Genomic DNA, 18,396 nt, shown 5'->3' on the forward strand with positions numbered 1-18,396 from the left:
GCTCGGATCCGCTGTCGGTGCGCAGACTGATGCACATCTGCGACCAGTTCGAACTGGCCTCGGGAGCCAAGGTAAATCGTGGGAAGAGCGAGGCCATGTTCTTTGGGAACTGGGCTGACCGATCCTTTGTCCCCTTCACTGTCAGGGCTGACGGCCTGAAGGTGCTGGGGATATGGTTCGGAGGGACCAGGGCATGCGTTAGAAACTGGAAGGAGCGAGTGGCTATGGTGAAAAGGAAACTGGGCATGTGGGAGCGACGCTCCCTCTCCATTGCGGGTAAGAACCTGGTCATCAGGTGTGAGGCACTCTCGCTGTTGCTGTACGTGGCGCAGGTCTGGCCCATTCCAGACTCCTGCGCGATGGCGATCACTCGAGCCATCTTCCGCTTTATCTGGAGGTCGAAAATGGATCGTGTCCGCAGGGACGCGATGTACAAGCCTCTAGATAAAGGGGGAAAAAACGTACCCAACATCGCCCTCATACTGATGGCCACCTTTGTGTGTGGCTGCATCAAGCGGTGCGTAGACCCTCAGTACGCAAACACCAAGTGTCACTACGTGCTGAGGTTCTACCTGTCCCCGGTGTTGCGAAGGATGGGTCTGGCCACGCTGCCGCGGAACGCTCCAAGTAGTTGGACCGTGCCGTACCACCTGTCCCTGGTGGAAAAATTTATGCAGAAAAACACCTTTGACCACAAGTCCATCAGGCAGTGGTCAGCACGTAACGTCCTAGAGGCCCTGAGGGAAAAGGAGAGGGTGGACCCTGTGGGATGGTTCCCCGAGCAGACTGTCAAAGTCATTTGGCAGAATGCCTCATCGCCAGAACTTTCCAACAAGCACCAAGACGTAGCTTGGCTGGTGGTGAGAAAGGCCCTCCCCGTCAGATCCTTCCTACACGCCAGGAGTCTCACCCCCTCTGCACGTTGCCCTCGAGGTGGCTGTGGTGGGGAAGAGACCGTTGTTCACCTCCTTGTGGATTGTGCCTTTGCAAAGAAAGTCTGGAGAGAGATGCAGTGGTTGCTGTCGAGGTTCATCCCGAGCAGTTCTGTGACACAGGACTCTGTGCTCTACGGGCTGTTCCCAGGGACACACACCGAGACAAACATCAACTGCAGCTGGAGGATCATCAACTCGGTGAAAGACGCGCTTTGGTCTGCCCGAAACTTGTTGGTCTTCCAGCACAAAGAGTTGTCCCCGACCGATTGTTGCGGACTGGCACAATCCAAAGTCCAGGACTACGTGCTGAGGGACGCACTAAAGCTTGGGGCAGCTGCCACAAAGGCGCAATGGGGAAGGGTCGCTGTCTAAGACCTTTCTGCCACAGCGCACCGAGAGACTGGAAACTGTTTAGAGCCCCTCGGGCTGTACAGCTCAAAATGAAAGGCTGTAAATGACTGTAATATTGTTTGTACTGATGCACCTGGTGATACATTTTGTAAAAGTTTAACCTGGATTGTACCCTTGTAATGGTGTTTTTGAAATGGTTTGGTATGTGATTGAAGATATTTTATGAATAAAGTATATTTTTGCAAAAAAAAAAGTAACCTGAATTCCACATTCCTGCGGAGCCCTGATAACCTTTCACCCCCTTGCTTATCAAGAATCCGTCTACCTTTGCCTTAAAAATGTTCAAAGTCTCTGCTTCCTCCGTCTTTTGAGGAGGAGGGTTCCAAAGACTCTCGAACCTCTGAGGAAAAAAATTTCTCCTCATCTGTCTTAAATGGGTGACACTTTATTTTTGAACGGTGACTCCTAGTTCTAAATTCTCCCACAAGAGGAAACATCCTTTCCACATCTGCCTTGTTGAGACCCCTCAGGATCTTATATGTTTCAATCAAGTTGCCTCTTAGTCTTCTAAATTCCAGCAGATACAAGCCTAGCCTGTCTAATCTTTCCTCGTAAGACAACCTGCCCATTTCAGGTAGTAGTCTAGTAAAGCTTCTCTGAACTGCTTCCAATGCATTTACATCCTTAAATAAGGAGACCAATACTGTATACAGTACTCCAGATGTGGTCTCACCAAAGCCCTGTATAACCAAAGCATAACCTCAATACTTTTATATTCGATTCCCCTTGCAATAAATGATATTAAGCTTTCCTAATTACTTGCTGTACTGGCATACTAGCCTTTTACAATTCATGCAATAGGACACCCAGATCCCTATGCATCTCGGAGCTCTGCAATCTCTCTCCATTTAGATAATGTTTCTTTTTGTTCTTCCTGCCAAAATGGACAATTTCACATTTTTTCCACATTTGTACTCCATTTGCCAGATCTTTGCTCACTCACTTAACCCATTTATCTCTTTGTAGCCTCCTTATGTCCTCTTCACAACTTGCTTTCCTACTTTGTGTTATCAGCAAATTTAGCAACCATATCTTCAGTCCCTTCAGCCAAGGAATGACTGTCTTGTGTTTGTATGTGCATGCATGTGCTTGCGCCTGTGCTGGTTTATCATGGGGTGTCCATGCTTTTATTTGAGTTGTTTGGCTGAGCCCCATGAAACCTTGGGTTTACACCTAGACTTGAAATCCGTGTTTCATTAATTGGCATTTTGTTGTACATTTGGTGATCAATTGACTGTCCACCAATGAAGCAGTGCTGCTGCTGAGACAGCTATTTCCAAATCTTCGAGGCCTATAAAGTTAATAGAACAAACCACGAATAAGAAATAGCTTGGTTACAAATAAATAGAATTGAGTTGTGTGCACCTGAAGGCTTGGGTTCCTCAGTCCATGGGCAGCAGTTTGGACATAACAGGCAAATGGAGAGTCATACCAGTGGAAAGCTGCTATGTTGCTTTTGTTGCGTTCCCCCCTCCCGCAACCCCACCTCACCTCCCCCCATACTGACTTGTAAAAAGTCAGACATATTGCCGATTTAGAGATACGGCAATAAAGATATTTGTATATTTAGGTATTTGTACTGCATTGTTACTGATCTCATTCAATTAAGAGGCTGATTTGAAGGCTCTGTCTGCATGTTTGTGGTTCATGTGAGTGTTATTTTAATTAGAGTGCAGAATTACTCTGGTCCGCAGGCAACCAAAAAAAACAGATGAACTGGTGATTTATCTCCTTACCTGGTCTACTCCTGCTCTTACTGCTTATGTTTTTAATGTTTGTGGTATCTTGCTCTGTGCAAAATAGTTGCCTCATTTTTCCATATTACAGCAGTTGCTGCACTTCAGAGTAATTCATTGTGTATGAAGCACCTTGAGAAATTTGATAATAGCACTTTCTCATAGCTCTCAAAAATCTTCCCAACAGTTTCATTTTTGTGCCACAGAGAGCCTTGAAGAATTGAACTTTGGAGGATCATTATTTTCACCTGGGATTGATGAACCAAAGTGTCTACCACCCCCCTGGTGTCTCCCTCTAATCAGCGTCCTAGTAGTTTCTGAGCTGTTGCTGGTGAAGTTACCATTCCTACCTTTTCCTTTCACCATTTGTTCTGCCGCTGCTCGTTTCGGGATATGCAATACTGAGAGAGTGATGAAGGGGCTGAGTGCATCCTGAGTGCCATTGAAGGGGAATGGGTTATTTTCACTGCAATTGAAGGCTGATTAGATGCTGTAATTCTGTCTGAGTGACATCACCAATGGGAAAAATTGAAAGATGGGGGCTGGTTATAGGAGACGTTAGGGGAAGAGGTGGGCTTTGAGTTAGGAATACAATGGAAAGGGTGGGATAGGGAAGGAGGTGGGCTTTGAGAGAGGGATACAATGGAGAGGGTGAGATGAGGGAGGGATACAATGGAGGCAGTGGGAATGAATTCATAGATTTTGTAGCAGCAAAAGAGAAGGTCATGGAGATATTTTTGTTGTCAGGTTTTTGCGATGCATGTTATAAACTTGTCTTGCTGTTGGAATTGGTGAATCTCCTACAGTATTAATTTGAAAAGACAATATACTGTGGGATATTGGAATTGGTGAATCTCCTACAGTATTAATTTGAAAAGACAATATGCTGTGGGATATGAGTGAAGAGTTAATCTATCTAGAGATAAGTGCCACCAAAGTTTGCTTTTTAGACAGAGTCCTGTTTTGTCTAATTCTCTTCAGGGCAGCAGATGCTTTGAAGCTGCAGAGGGACATGATTTGTGAAACAGCCCAAGTTGTCCTGGATGTTTTTTAGGATTGTTATTCACTGACCTTCTGTTAAAGATCACACTCCCCAACATGCATGTTCAAAGATCCCTCTTGGGAATGCTGCAACTAATTCCACTGCAGTGATGGGAGTCATCAACACCACCACACATGGAGAGTTTCAGAAGTCACCCTGGGCACTTCCATGTGGGACGACGTGAAATAATGTTATGGGACTGGTGTTTGAATTTCCAATGGAACTATTAGGGCCCCTTCACTTGCTCTCTGGCTGCCACTTGCCCATGGGGACTAATGGGGTAAAAGGCAGCAGTGAATCTCTGTTTTAGCCACACAGCCCTATGGAGCAGATCTGGTGAACTGACAGTGATTGAGAAGACCAGGTTGCAAATCGTTCTGGGACCATGTTATGAGCAGCATTTATCTAAGTCTGACTAGAGGATGATTTGTGGATCTTTTTTTAAAAAAAATTGCTGTAGCAGAGGAGATTTGCAATGTTTTGAAATCTTTGCTGTTATCCTACATGTTCAATCTTCTGAAGTGGAGGAGTCTATAACTAGGGTAATTAACAGAATAACAGGCTGAGGGAGGGAGGAGAGCTAAGTTGCTAAACTTACCTCAGATCTGTAGTTACACCTACATTATGGCCCTTTAATTTTGTATATTTTTAGCTGAGCAAGCAAGTATTGCCCTTAAATGTGTGTGCAGCTAGTTATGCACCACCTTAAATTGTTAGTAGTGAGGATAGAAACTACTGTAAAATTTTATTTTATTTTGTCTTATTTTCTATTCCTTTGTCAATGCTTTACGACTTGCACTCAGGGCAATTCGCAAGAATACCAAATATAAAGGGCACAACAATTTTATATTGTGAGAAAAGAGTGCTGATTGGTTGGCAAGTGAACTCTGTTTGGTAGAGGTATTGGCATGGAGAATGCACCACCAATGTAACTCTCTTCTCACACAATATAAATTGTTGTTCCCTTTACATTTGATATTCTTGTGCATTATCCTTATGAGTGCAAGATGAAAAGCTTTGACAAAAAAAACTTTTTTTTCAGCCATGCTCAAATTCTGTACTACCAAACGACTATTTCCTGTTCCCTTCTCTGGCAGGAGTGTGCCTCTAGCAGTTTAGGCTGCTCTTCGGTTTCCTACTCAATTGGCCATGCTTCAAACATCAGCCCAGATTGAGACTATCAGCAGACTTCTACTATGAAAACATCACATCTGACATACTCCCACTCATTCTTTTGTTCGTACTTTCTGGCACATTTTTCTAGTCAGAGTTAATGGATAATGGTCAGGATTGGGAACTCTGGGTGACTCTTCGATTCCCTGCCCCTCCCAAACCAAGGGACTGAGGTAAGTTGTAGTGTCCCTTCAGACATCCCATCTGGAATTAGGAAATTTAACCAATAAGGTATTTAATAGCATAGGGAAGAGATGAAATTGATCTATGCAAATCTTTGTAAACGATATATATAAGACACACAATTCTGGGGTGACAGGACCAATTCCTGGCAAAAGATGCTGCACTACCATTTGAATCCCTATTTTTCTCACAACACCCCCCCTCCTCCACCCCACTCTACTTGAAGATGAAGAAGATGTCAGGTTGTGGAAATGCACACCTTTGACACTTTAACATAATTTAACAGGGATTGAATAAATTTGAAAAGGTTGAATAAGGATCGGGGTAGGGAAATGGGATTGGGGTAGATGGCTGTAATGAAAGAGCTAGAACTGGTAAAGACATAATGAGCCAAATGAGATTGTAATGTGCTATAATTTTTATGACTACACACAGGCAGATGTGTATTAAAATTTGTACAAAGCTGAATGGAAGTGCTTACTGTGCTATAATGTCTAAATGCGCTCATTGGATCAACTCCATTGGAACTGTTGCTAAATGTCCTAGCTACTTTACTCGTTCTGTTCAAATTTTTTTTTGAACCTTTTGTAAAATCCTTGAGCTATTTTTAGAAGGTTGTTTTTAGGGAGATACTTTCCCTCTTTTATTTTTTCCATATTGTTATCCCCAGCCTTCGTTTGCCTGCCCCCTGTCACCTGAGAGGTTGCTGACTGGCTCCCAGGACATTGCAGGCACAGGGGACCACTCAAGGCCAGGTGATATTCTTGAGTTATCAATCTTCTAGGATTGGCCTGGAGTCTCCAGGAATTGAAGATCAATCTCCTGGGCATATCTCTGTGCAACCCTGGAGAAAAATCCTCAGCATCAAAAAAAACAAATTTAAAAAATAATTTCCTTACAGCACAGGGATTTGGGCATCTTCATGCATGAATCCCAAAAAGTTAGCATACAAGTTCAGCAGATAATAGGGAAGGCAAATGGAATGTTGGCCTTTATTTCAAAGGGAATGGTGTATAGAAATAGGGAAGTCTTGCTAAAACTATACAAGGCACTAGTTGGACCATGCCTAGAATACTGTGAACAATTTTGGTCCCCTTTATCTAAGGAAAGATACACCGGCATTGGAGGCAGTCCAGAGAAGGTTCACTAGGTTGATTCCAGGTATGGAGAGATTTTCTTATGAGGAGAGGTTAAGTAGGTTGGGCCTGTACTCATTAGAGTTTAGAAGAATGAGAGGCGACCTTATTGAAACATAGCAGATTCTCAGGGGGCTTGACAGGGTAGATGCTGAGAGGTTGTTTCCCCTTGTGGGAGAGTCTAGGACCAGAGGGCATAATCTCAGTAAGGGGTCATCCATTTAAGACAGAGATAAGGAGGAATTTCTTCTGAGAGTAGTGAATCTGTGGAATTCTTTACTACAGAGGGCTGTAGAGGCTGGGTCGTTAAGTATATTCCAGGTTGTGAGAGACTGATTTTTAATCCAGTAAGGGAATCGAAAATTTAGGGGAAAAGGCAGGAAAGTGGAGTTGAGGATTATCAGATCAGCCATGATCTCATTGATTGGCAGAGCAAACTTGATGGACCGAATGGCCTACTTCTGCTCCTACGTCTTATGGTCTTTGAGCATTTCTCTTTACCAGATATAAAAATATTGAAAGTGGGGAGGAAAGAGCAGTTTGGTTAATGGTCAAGGTAATGAGTCTTTTTGCTTTCCAATGACATAGGCAGTAAGTCACAAGGATGAATGTGTTGGCCAACTAATGGCAATAGTGTGGGGGCAAGTCTTGTAATAACCTCTAAGAATACATTTAATTGCAGTTGGCAAACCTATGATATCCTGATTATTACCCTCTGACCACCTTCCTGCCCCTGAGAGAAGACTCTCAAACACTCCCCCCCGCCCCCCGCTGCCCCTATATTTAAAAAAGAAATTTTCCAGCAGGTTGCTTGAACATGCTGACTGTAAGAGGTTTTGCATGTTATTGCTGATTGTGCTGCTTAGGTGCTTAAAGATTTAATGCTACTTTAAGCAGTCTGGGAATTTAGTGGGAGAAAGAGATTTCAAGCCAGAATTAAAGTCACATGTCTTTGAGCTCAGTTACTGTGCCCACCACTGCCTAATTAGCTTGGCAGTGCTCACTGTGAAGCCTCAGATATGAAGAATTACCAATTGAATGTGAGATACCAGAGGGTGGTTGGAATTGTAGAACTGCACATAGGTCAGAGTTGGCTCCATCAGGAGAATAAGGGAGGAAATTGGGCTAGACTGGTCGGCAGCATGATACAATGTTATTTTGTAGCTTGTGAAAATTACAATAAATGTAGGGAATTTGTGCTTTGTTGCTAGTTCAGTGGATGTTAAATGGCTTCACCACCTCGACCACTAATGCTGTTGAATGCATTACTGAGTAAAGCATCCAGCCAAACAGGCCAGTTTCGGTCCCAGTTTCAGTCCCCACTCTGTGCTGCTTTAATTCACCACAACCAGGATTGAAGTTGGGCTGCCACATGTGGCTAACACATGAGGCCAATTAGCTCCTTTGAAGCTCTACCCTCTCTGTCTCATCTTGGTATCCAGTGCTTTATTGTATGTTCCCATGCTTTTGCCTTTCCTATCATGCAGGTTGATAGAGTTCTACATTGTTAAAAAGTTTTATATTTGTAACATTATAATAATCCTTAAGCAATGCTAATTGCACCATGGATGAGATACCACAGACTAATCAAATCCCAACATATGTCTATGCTAACTGACGCAGGAACCAGTTCCCACATGATATTATTGATGAAGCAGATACTATCCAAACACACAAATCACTCTATTTCGTACGTTTCTATTTTTAAAGTTCTTTTTTGTAATTTTTTATGTTCCTCTAAGTATTTATTTCCTCCTAACAACTGGGTTTGACCTACTCCACCTCAGTCCTATTGAACCTGAGCCTCTCTGAGTTTGTTTCAGCTCTTTAGAGCTGATAAAGAGTAAGAAGGGAAAAGTATGCAGAGAGAAGGGAAGAGAAAATGTATGAAAGGCATAAGAGAAGAGGTCTGACATCTGGGAGAGAGGAACATGGGGAGGGAAAAGGTAAGAAGAGAATCGCAGATAGAGACAATGACAAAAGTGCCTGACAGTCATACAAAAAAAATTAGAAAGTGGATACTATGACTAGGAACAGCAACAACGTATAGAACCTTTTAATGTAGCGAACTGTCCCAGTGCACTTCACAGGAAAGACAGATGCAGAAAGTTAAAGACAGTTTGTTTTTGTCCATGACTAATTTACATTTATTAATCACAAATTTAATTTTGTCCTCTGCTCTTGCTTTCCATGTTTATGTTGTAGTGGTATTCTGGCTATAGTTTATCATATTAAAGTGTTATATTTCTCTGAGATACTCAAAACCACCACCTTTTGGCACAGTTGACTTTAAGCTTCTTCTGTTTTTGCTCATACGCTTACACTGGGATCAGCCTTGTTGTTCTTTCCTGCAGCATGTGTTTGTCTTTTTGGTAACATGGTGATCAGATTGAAACAGTATTTTCCAATTATTTTTCTTGATGTGGGCATGTGGTGAGAAACTTTCATTTGTTGCTCTGAGAAGGTCCTATTGGATCTCAAATCTGAGGTGCTACAGTGCAGAGTCACCATAATGACATAAAGCTTAAAGGGTAAAATTGAGGGTAGGTTGCATAAACTTGGTTTATAATCCCCCTGAGTTTAGAAGCACTTCTCTTGACACCTCCACTTACTGAATGAGCAGAAATTTCTTGCAACTAGATATTGGGAAGACAGTGATTGTTTTCAGGCCCTGCCAGAAACTCCATTCCTAAGCCACTGGCTCTATCCTTCTCTGTTAACTTTGAGGCTGAAGCAGACTGCTTGCAACTTTGATGTCATATTTGGCCCAGAGGTGAGCTTCTGACCACATCAGTGCCATCACGAAGACTGCCTATTTCTAGCTCCTTAGCATCGTCCAATTCACCCCAACCTCTGCTCACCTCCAGAAATCCTCATCCATCATTTTACCTTTAGGTAAGCTTCCCATGTTCCATCCTTTGTAAACTTGAGGTCATCCAAAAGCACAGCTGTCTGTGTTCTAGCTCACACACTAAGTTCACCTATCACCCCTGTGCATGCTGACCTACATTGCTCCTAGTTAAGGAACATGTCAATTTTTAAACTACTTTTATTCTTGTTTTGAAACCCCTCCATGACATCCCCCCGCTCCCTATCTGTGGAATCTCCTCCAGCTCCACAACCCTGTGAGATATCAGCACGCTACCAGTTTTGGCCTTTTGAGCATCCTATTTTTAAATCACTCCAGCAATGGTGGCTGTGCTTTCAGCTGCCAGGGTCCAAAGCACTGGAATTTCCCTCCTTAAACCTCCTTTTGCTTCTACCTTTAAGACTCTCCTTAAAATCTGCTATTTTGAGCAAGCCTTTGGTCAACTGCCCTAATATCTCCACATGATTTGGTGTCAGATTTTGTTTGATAACACTCACTCCTATGAGGCATTTTGGGATCTTTTACTCTGTTAAAGATGCTATAGATACAAGTTGCTGTCATTGTCATCTAAACTTTGTGTTATAGCAACCATCCACTGTGTTCAGATCTACTTGCCTAATCATTTTTTTCTTGCAACAATAAATAAACACTAAAATGACAAATTTAAGCTTTCAGATGTCCTGGTTCACCTGTGGTTCCAAGTTCAATTCCTGGTCTTTGCTGAGCAAACTTGTCTCTGCTGTTTTGGCATGGAGGGTACTACAGTTGGCTTCAACGTTTTGAGTTGGTGGGGAAAAAAACTAGATTCCTGCTTCAGGTCACTATTCAGTAACAGTGAGAACAGGCCTTGGCTATATGATGCTTCCCTTAATGCAAAAATAATCTTTTACGGGCCGGAGGACAAGCTGGGTGGAATAAACTTTCTCCCATTTCTTGTGAAAATGAGCTGGAAATGTTGAACAATATTTTGGCAGTTCCCACATCTCACTGCCAGGGAGAGAGAAATGGTTGGAGGTTGCTGTAGAAAATGAGTTTCTCCTGTTTGGGAAACAAAAGGCAGCTTTAAGATGAATAGACTCCCATTCTTATTTTTCTGCAGTGCTAAGTAAAGCCAATTGTGACCAGTGATTAAAACTATTTCATGGAGAGAGTGTTCATACAAGTTGTGAATGGTGTTATATTGCACGGTATAACTGAGACTGTACAATGAAACTAATATTTGGGTATTTTTCCCCATTCTTTCCTCAATAAATTGTTTTGGCTAAGTGTATTCCTGTGGCTACAGTCAGCTCATTGCTGCAGTTTTGTGCGCGTGTGCGTCTCATTACTTATCTGCATATTCGATAGGAACAGTTGACATTTGGTACAGGATGATCTCAGGCTTTCTCGTAAATGAGACTAGAGTGAGAGCTTTGGAGGAAATGTTATGCACTCATTACTTTTCCAAATTCTCTTTTGGCTTTTCTTATCTTGCTGTTTTGTCTATGCTATGGAAAGAGTTCATAAGCTTTCCTTCCTTGTTCCTCCCTGTGTCCTTGCTATGTTGAAGTTATCTACTCTCATTTACTTCCAAAACTTCAAAGCTTATGACCCCTTTAGTCTTCCCTCCCTCTGACAATCTACAGACTTCTAAAAAAATTAAGCTTTATGTCAACCAAGGCCCCTAAGACTGGGAACTTTGGCCCTCAAAAGTCCAGGCAGCTCACCTTTATTTAAACTTATTTGTTACTTGTTGGTTTGTCCTGTTGAAGCTTTGAGAGCCTCATGGTTTGGAAAGGGCTATTCTTGGTGTTGTTTGTGAGTAAATGTTAAATCAAAATAGCCAGGATCTCCTAGTATGGGCTATAAGACTTAGAGGCCCCTGGGCTCCATGATACGCAAGCCAGCAACCCAAAAAAACCATAAACTTGACTGTCCCTGACCTAACTATTTCTTAGTTAATCTTGTCTTCTATCTAATCTTTTCAGCCTTGGTGGTGTGCTGTTTTATGGGCCTTGGACTTTCACCTAGATTTCTCAAAATAAAAATCTCGCGGGGTGGGACTAATTCATGGTCTTTTCTAGTAACAGTTACTAGCTTCTTTTAAACCTTCAGTCTTATTTGAAAAGTGTTGTCAGTGTCTTGGTAAAGATTTAAAATGTATGTTATTACGTGACTCATGTCTACTGCATATGAATTTTTTTTTTAAATGTCTGTATATGTTATTTGACGTGTCAACGTGTTATGTTCCTGATCTTTATTTAAAGATCTGAACAAAAGTTGCCTTTAATTTCCATGTTTTTTTTAAGGTTGTCAAGTAACATTCATGGCTGTTAACCCTCTCCTTTAGCTCACACAAGTGCCAATACATGTTGGGTGCCCGGCAGGGTATGTGAACCTGAGGCATCCGAGTGGACCTCAAACTTGTACAATGCCTGATGCCCACCTCTTCGTTGTCCAGCAGGGGTCACTGGGAGTGGAAGCACCAGTAATGTTGAACTGCTGTCCGTCCCCTAACCCCTCAGGCACAGAGGCCAGTTGTAGAGCCCCATGCTGTCATCCTGGCTGAGATAAGCTAATTCACCAAAGAATAGGAATCTGGGACCTTATAATTCAGCGTCCCGCTGAGAGGCATACTTGCCTACAGTATAACTGCAGGAGAACTGACGGACTGACTGTGGGGGGTAGTTTTAACCCAGCCTGGTGGAATGGGCTGGGTGTGAAATTAAAATGGATGTACAAAGGAAAAAAGAGAGACACTTGCAGTTATAGAGACTTCCATGACCACCGGATGCTTTACAGTTAATGAAGTACTTTTTGAGGAGTAGTCAGTGTTGTAATGTAGGAAAGATCTACCATCCTGTTCCTGCTTGATTAACAGCCACTGACAGGACCGTTGGGCTTCTGCTCGAGTCAGACAGTCTCATTAATAGGTGGAGATTCGGATTCTATGATGACATTAGGATTCCGATGGCATTTTTGATGACCTACTGAGTCAGTGCCTGTCGGATATGTTCCATAGAGTAAAACATCTCTGGGAAGAAGAGGTAGCCCTCTAAGGTGAGACTTTATTTAGTGGGGCCAGGAGGGGTCCTCCAGGCTCAGAACAAAAGTCTGGACATCCAATGCCCTGGGACACCCCAATCACTCGCAAAAGCCAATGATTTACAAGCAGTAGCTACCTGCTGCTTGGCTGTGCCTTTATAAATTGTCTTTGAACAGGGAGTACCCAAGCACTGCTCTCAAAAGGGATAGATCAACACAGCTCCATGTTAACAACAAAAATTAGAGCCCTCCTCATGATCTCAGAAAGGCCACAGGACATCAGCTAGTATGTACAAAAATAGGTAATGCCGAGCTGCCAAAACAACTACGTACCAACAAGAGTGAAGGATCACAGGAGATGGGCAAGAGAAAAGAAGAAAGAACTTGGGAAGTTGGAAATTGAATTGAAGATTAAACAAGGTCCCTGGCTTCTGTCCAGCATCTTCCCCCACTTGTAAAGACAGTTTCCCAATGACACCTGAAGACATTTGTACCAAAAACAGGTTGATCCTTGAAGCCGAGTGATCCAGTTAGCCGACTGGTGGATCCATCAGATAACCAAGCTGTTTGTTTGTAGGACCATCTATACAGGAACTTTTCATTCCCTGTTCTGTCTAGTGGGAGTACAGCAGTTGGATTGCTGAGCCAGTGTGGCCTCTGTTACTCGGGCAGGTTGATCCAGCTCAATGCCCCCACTATACCAGAAGTTGATTTTATAGTACAAGCCAAATGGTTCAGGTGAGGCTCCTTCTACAGTTGCCTCCATCAAGGTGGCCAACTTTTTTTTGAATGATTGCGAGATTTCTGCCTCCACCCAGTAGTTCATTTAAGTGTTATTTTGATCATGTTTGACATCAGCCTCTAAATTTTCCTCTATTTGATCCTCCCCTTCCAGAATACAACCTGATTGAATTTGCACTGAGACATTGTGGAGTACATGAGGTGAATGGACTTCTCCATTCTCATCCCAGGATTCCACAGTGCCTCTGGGAGCTCTGACATGTGGACACACACCACACATTGGTTCTCCAGGTAGATCGACCTGTTTCCCCTTCTGAGGAGGACTGTGCCTGTCCTCCATCCACTGAGGGGGACTCTACCTCCCCGAATCCTCCAGCTCCATCTCCTAATAACACTCAAGGACCCACCGAGGTGTGAGAGTCTGCACTGGTAGAGTGTGTGCAAGAAAGATACGACGGTGCAGGCTGAGATATCTTACTCCTTTAACTTCTCAGGAACAAGTTGACTCTGTGGCCTCCTGTCCCTCTGTAACTGGCCCTGAAGGAGACATAAGAGAAGGTGGTGATGACAAATTGGGAGAGTCAACAGATGTTTATGCAGCTTAAAATAATGACATGACAACTCATGCATTGACAGTTCATTGCAAGGGGAGCATTACATCACCTGAATCTGGAGATGTTGATCTTTTCCACCCTATCTATGCTGGACTCCTGTTTCCTCATCTCCAGCATCCCAATGACTTGCCACTCTGGTCAGAACAAAAGGCCAGCTCCTTGAAATGCACCAGTGACACAAGCAATGGAACCTTACCATCCAGACGCACACACCCCTGGCATCCATCTCCTGCTTGGCCTGAAGAATGCTGCTAGGACATTGCCTGTCCCTCATTACTGGCAGCTTACCATTTGCATAAGATGTTGCGGTCTGCATTCCAGCCTCCTGTCCAAATTTAACAGAGTTCTCACCCCCTGTTTATTGGACATCAAGGTTGCTGAGAGCCCACACCACTCCACTCCCCTGGTCGGGTGCCCTAAGGATGTCCCCTTTTGCAATGGTGACTACTAACCAGGAGGCATACCATCTGGTTCTATCTTTGGACTCACCTTGCCAGATCAAAGCAGGTCATTGAAATGTTTCCAGCACTGCACCCAGTTCTCATCAAGTCCCTGTTGTTTACCTCACTGGCCATCTCCAACCATGGGAAATGGGCTAGAGAGTAAAGAAGGAAGAGCTTGAGCCTGGCAGGGTTACTGTTGCCACTGGCAGGGAACAAGCTGTTTCTGTTCAGTCATGCCCCCAGTGAGATGTTGGGAAAAATGAGTTTGGGGGTGCTGTCGGTGACCTGTCCATTACCCTCTGCTCAGCTTCTCTTTGTAACATGGGGACAAATGGCAATCGCAGCAATGGCTGTCGCCCTTTAAAACAAGTTTGCTGCTACCTGTGTCCTGCTTCCTTCCCATGCCCACCACAGGCAATCAGACAGCAAATGCTACTCTAGTCCAATCAGCTACTTACCATAATAAAATTGCAATGCATGTGCATTGCAGAAGTGATGCAGGTTTGGGACCCAGAGTGAGTGTGACACTGAGGCTCTGACCCTAGAATTGAAACAATATTTTTGTTTGAAACAAGATGTAGTGAGGCAGTCAGGCAGCAAAAGGCCTGTGCGAAGGATGCAACACAGATTAGAGGAGTTAGATTAGTTAAGTCAGCAAGAGATCCCACTGATGTAGTTTTGCATAGTTTCAGTTGTTAAACGTGTTTGAATCTGATCATAACTCTTAATCTATATGTTAATCTGTGAAATAAAGTACCTTAACAATTTGTATGAAATCTTGATTGGCCTTGAGGGTTGAGGGGTACCTGTGTGAAATGTTATCAGATGTGGGTCACAAGGGTATATGTTTTTTACACACCTGGTTATGCTTTTGTACAAGTAAATGTGAGACAACTCCATAAAACTAAATAAGATGCTCAGACTACTTATAGGACTGATGGGCACTGAACCCTCAATTGTCCTCTAAAGAAATATTCTTCTAAAAACATGTCCTTCCTAACTGACCCTGTGCCACTCTGCATCTGAAAGTATTGTTCTGGTTTTTGTCCCCCCCCTCTTCCATCAAGAGACCCAGATGAATTTGCAAACTCCTATTTCCCAGAGGGGAACCTGGTGAGTACTGTCATTTTCAATCTGCCCCTCCCAGCATTCCTTGTTATCGTCCTATTAACTGTACTTTTTTTCTCTTGGACTCATTTTAAGCTTGAAATTGAAACAACTCCAGCTCTGCTCCCCTTTGTGTCCAAAACCTGCTTTATTTATAGTACAATCAAAGTGTGACCTTGGAACCAGCTTATGGTTCTCCAGCTCATTCCCAGCTCTTTACCCAAACCACATGGGCCTCAAACTGCAGCAGGCTGCTCCTGGCAAGTTTTCTTTTGCATCTGTATTGAAACTTGGTCAACATCCTCAATTTTATTTATTTTCTTTTCACCAATTTTCTCTCCTGCCTTGAGGATCCTGATTCATGTTGGGCTCCAGCTCTCCAGGTGCTGACTGTTAGCAGCATTTTGCCCCCAGCTGCCAGTCACCTTTTAGTATCTCTTTCAAGTGAATATCCTTCATGTGAGCCAAGATGGTAAGCGTGGCTGGCAGGTTATACCTTGGGACAGTAGGGGTCTCTAACATTGTGGTCTCAGCAGTCTTGTTTTAGGAAGGAGAGAAACCAGCGGACATTCCTGCTCCTGATCACTATCCAGAGATCCCTCCCTCTATAATGCTGGTGTGTTGACATCAGGTTAGAACAGGATTAGGCTCAGTTGCAATGCTGTCCACCGTTCAATAACCTGCTAACGCAAGAGTTAAACAGATGTACGAAAAATGATTATTTGGATAAGGTACAATAGGGCAGCAATGAACCGTATCCCATCAAAAGCAATGGCTGTGGAATCATGTCATGGAAAAGATCAGCATCTGCAGAATTGAACATGGGGACCTGTCCCCTAATCAGTCAGTACCCCATCTGACTCAGTCAGTGGCACTCGTTCCTGAATCACAAGGACCTGCGTTCAAGTCCAATACTTGTGCCAGCCATGATTTTTGTGCTTTCCAGTGTAGTACTGCTGCAATGTTGTGGGTGTCATCTTTCAAATGGGATGTTCAGTCCAGGCTCTGCTTGCCCTCAGGTGGATGTATAAGACTCCATGGTGCCATTTTGAAGGGGAATAGGGGAATTATCCCTGGTGTCCTGGCCAATATTTATCCCTTGATCAATGTCACAGAAACAGATTATCTGGTCATTATCACATTGCAGTTTGTGGGAACTTGCTGAGCACAAATTAGCTGCAGCATTTCCTGCACTGCAACAGTGGTTATACTTAAAGTACTTCATTGGCTGTAAATGCCTTTGAGAGGACCTGTGGTTGTGAAAGGTACTATTTAAAGCAGTCTTTCTTTCTGGTAGGAGGGGAGAAAATTAGGTTGGACAGGAAATAAACGTGGCTGATTTTCAAGAAGGCCATTTTTTTTGTTGAGTAGCCCGATATATGATGTTGACACAGTTCACGTATTAAACTAAATGAACGTGATGGTTTTATATTCTTCCTCTGCAGCCTTACCTCTGCTGCCTAACGTACAATAATAAGGGCCAAAATGAGCTTCTGGATACAGCTCCGGCTTCTCCTCTGGAAGAATTTCACATATCGGAAAAGGCGAACTGTGAGTTACAGATTTATTAAGCCCATGTCTTAAATCCTTGTCTTTTGACTGTTTAGCTATCTTCAGTACTCCATTTGTACTGCTGGAGGACACTTCAGAGTAGCTCATTTAAAAGGGTACTGTCTGAATGAAAGTGTTTTGCAAAATGTTTTTCCTTCCTTAACCTATTGTCTCCTGAGGTCACTCACTGCTTGCTCATGTCAGCTCTCTGGTATTTCACTGAATTAGCCATTCATTACATGAAACCTAGACCGTGTTGACAGACTACTCAGTCATGGTAGGATCATAACCAAGTGCAGTCCTATTTTTCACACAAGTAAATGTCTGTCACCTGAATAAGAATCATTGTTGAATTCTGGCTGATTTTGTTTCTCCCGTCCCTAGTTCTCGGGTAGAGGACTAATTGTGACCCATGACTGAAATCGAACTTGTTACGGAGGGGAATGAATTTGGGAGCTTTGGCAGTATATTTCCCTTTGGGGCATCAATGCAGAAATGCTTGCCATATAATTTATGGTGGTAAAGAAACAGTGTGACATTTGTTGCAATGATGTCTCCAAGTGATCTATTTGTGATGTAAATCATTGCAGCCTGTATTCTCGAACCTTCTTATGATGTCCCCTGGGATTGAGGATGTCTCCACTTTGATTCTGAGATGATTGAGTCCAACGTGTGATCTGCAGACTCTGCCACATGCAGGGCAGATGGCGCTTGGAGGGTTGGGTAAATGAATTGATTGTGAGCTCTCTCTGATGCCTCGACGTTGTTTCTGCATGCTCCTGAGAGAGTCTCTGGATGTGTTTGGTGCCTTCCCAGGTGAACTGTCTCCACTTTGGTCAGTCACAAGCCAGAGTGACTCCCATGGGTCAGTGGGGATTTTTTTGACCTCTTCAGGAATGCTTTGAGGGCATCACTAAAGCGTTTCTGTTGTCCTTCAGTAGAGCAGTTGCTTTGGGAGCCTGGTGTCAGGCATACAAATGACAAGTTCCACCTAGTGGAACAGGTTTTGTCATTAGGGCCTTGATGCTGGGCATCTTGGCTTGCAAGAGGATTATGCTGTTGGATCGCCTTTCTTGCCACTGGATTTGGAGGATCTTGCAACAGCACCACTGCTTGCACTTCTGTGCTTTGAGGTGCCTTCTGTAGGTTGTCCAAGATTCTAAAGCATATAGGAGCATGGGAATCATTGCTGCCTCGTAAATCATGACTTGGTCTTTGGTTCGAGGTCCTGGTCCTGAAATACTCATTTTTTTTTCCCTTGGTTGGCTAAAGGCTGAAGTGGCACATGGGAAGTGGTGAGTAATTTTATCGTCTTTCTGCCTTCTTGGAGGAGGCTCCCAAGATAGTGAAGATGCATTTTCCAGGATTTTGCTGTTGATCTTGATCATTCCTTAACTGGAAATTGTGGTACCAGTAATGGGTGACTCAAGT

At 43.4% G+C, this 18,396-nt stretch overlaps 1 protein-coding gene across 1 annotated transcript in view; it reads left to right on the plus strand.

Moving 5' to 3' along the window:
• Nucleotides 1-18,396, plus strand: part of LOC144688311 (phospholipid-transporting ATPase ABCA1-like) — a 71,465-nt gene that overhangs the window by 13,917 nt on the left and 39,152 nt on the right. Inside the window, exon 2 of the mRNA XM_078554741.1 lies at nucleotides 16,860-16,965. Coding sequence (XP_078410867.1) covers nucleotides 16,900-16,965 — 66 coding nt within the window. The 5' untranslated portion in view covers nucleotides 16,860-16,899. The remainder of the gene's footprint in view (nucleotides 1-16,859; nucleotides 16,966-18,396) is intronic.

This window comes from Cetorhinus maximus, chromosome 13 (genome assembly GCF_964194155.1).
Source record: "Cetorhinus maximus chromosome 13, sCetMax3.hap1.1, whole genome shotgun sequence".
In the NCBI taxonomy this organism is placed as follows: Eukaryota; Metazoa; Chordata; class Chondrichthyes; order Lamniformes; family Cetorhinidae; genus Cetorhinus; species Cetorhinus maximus.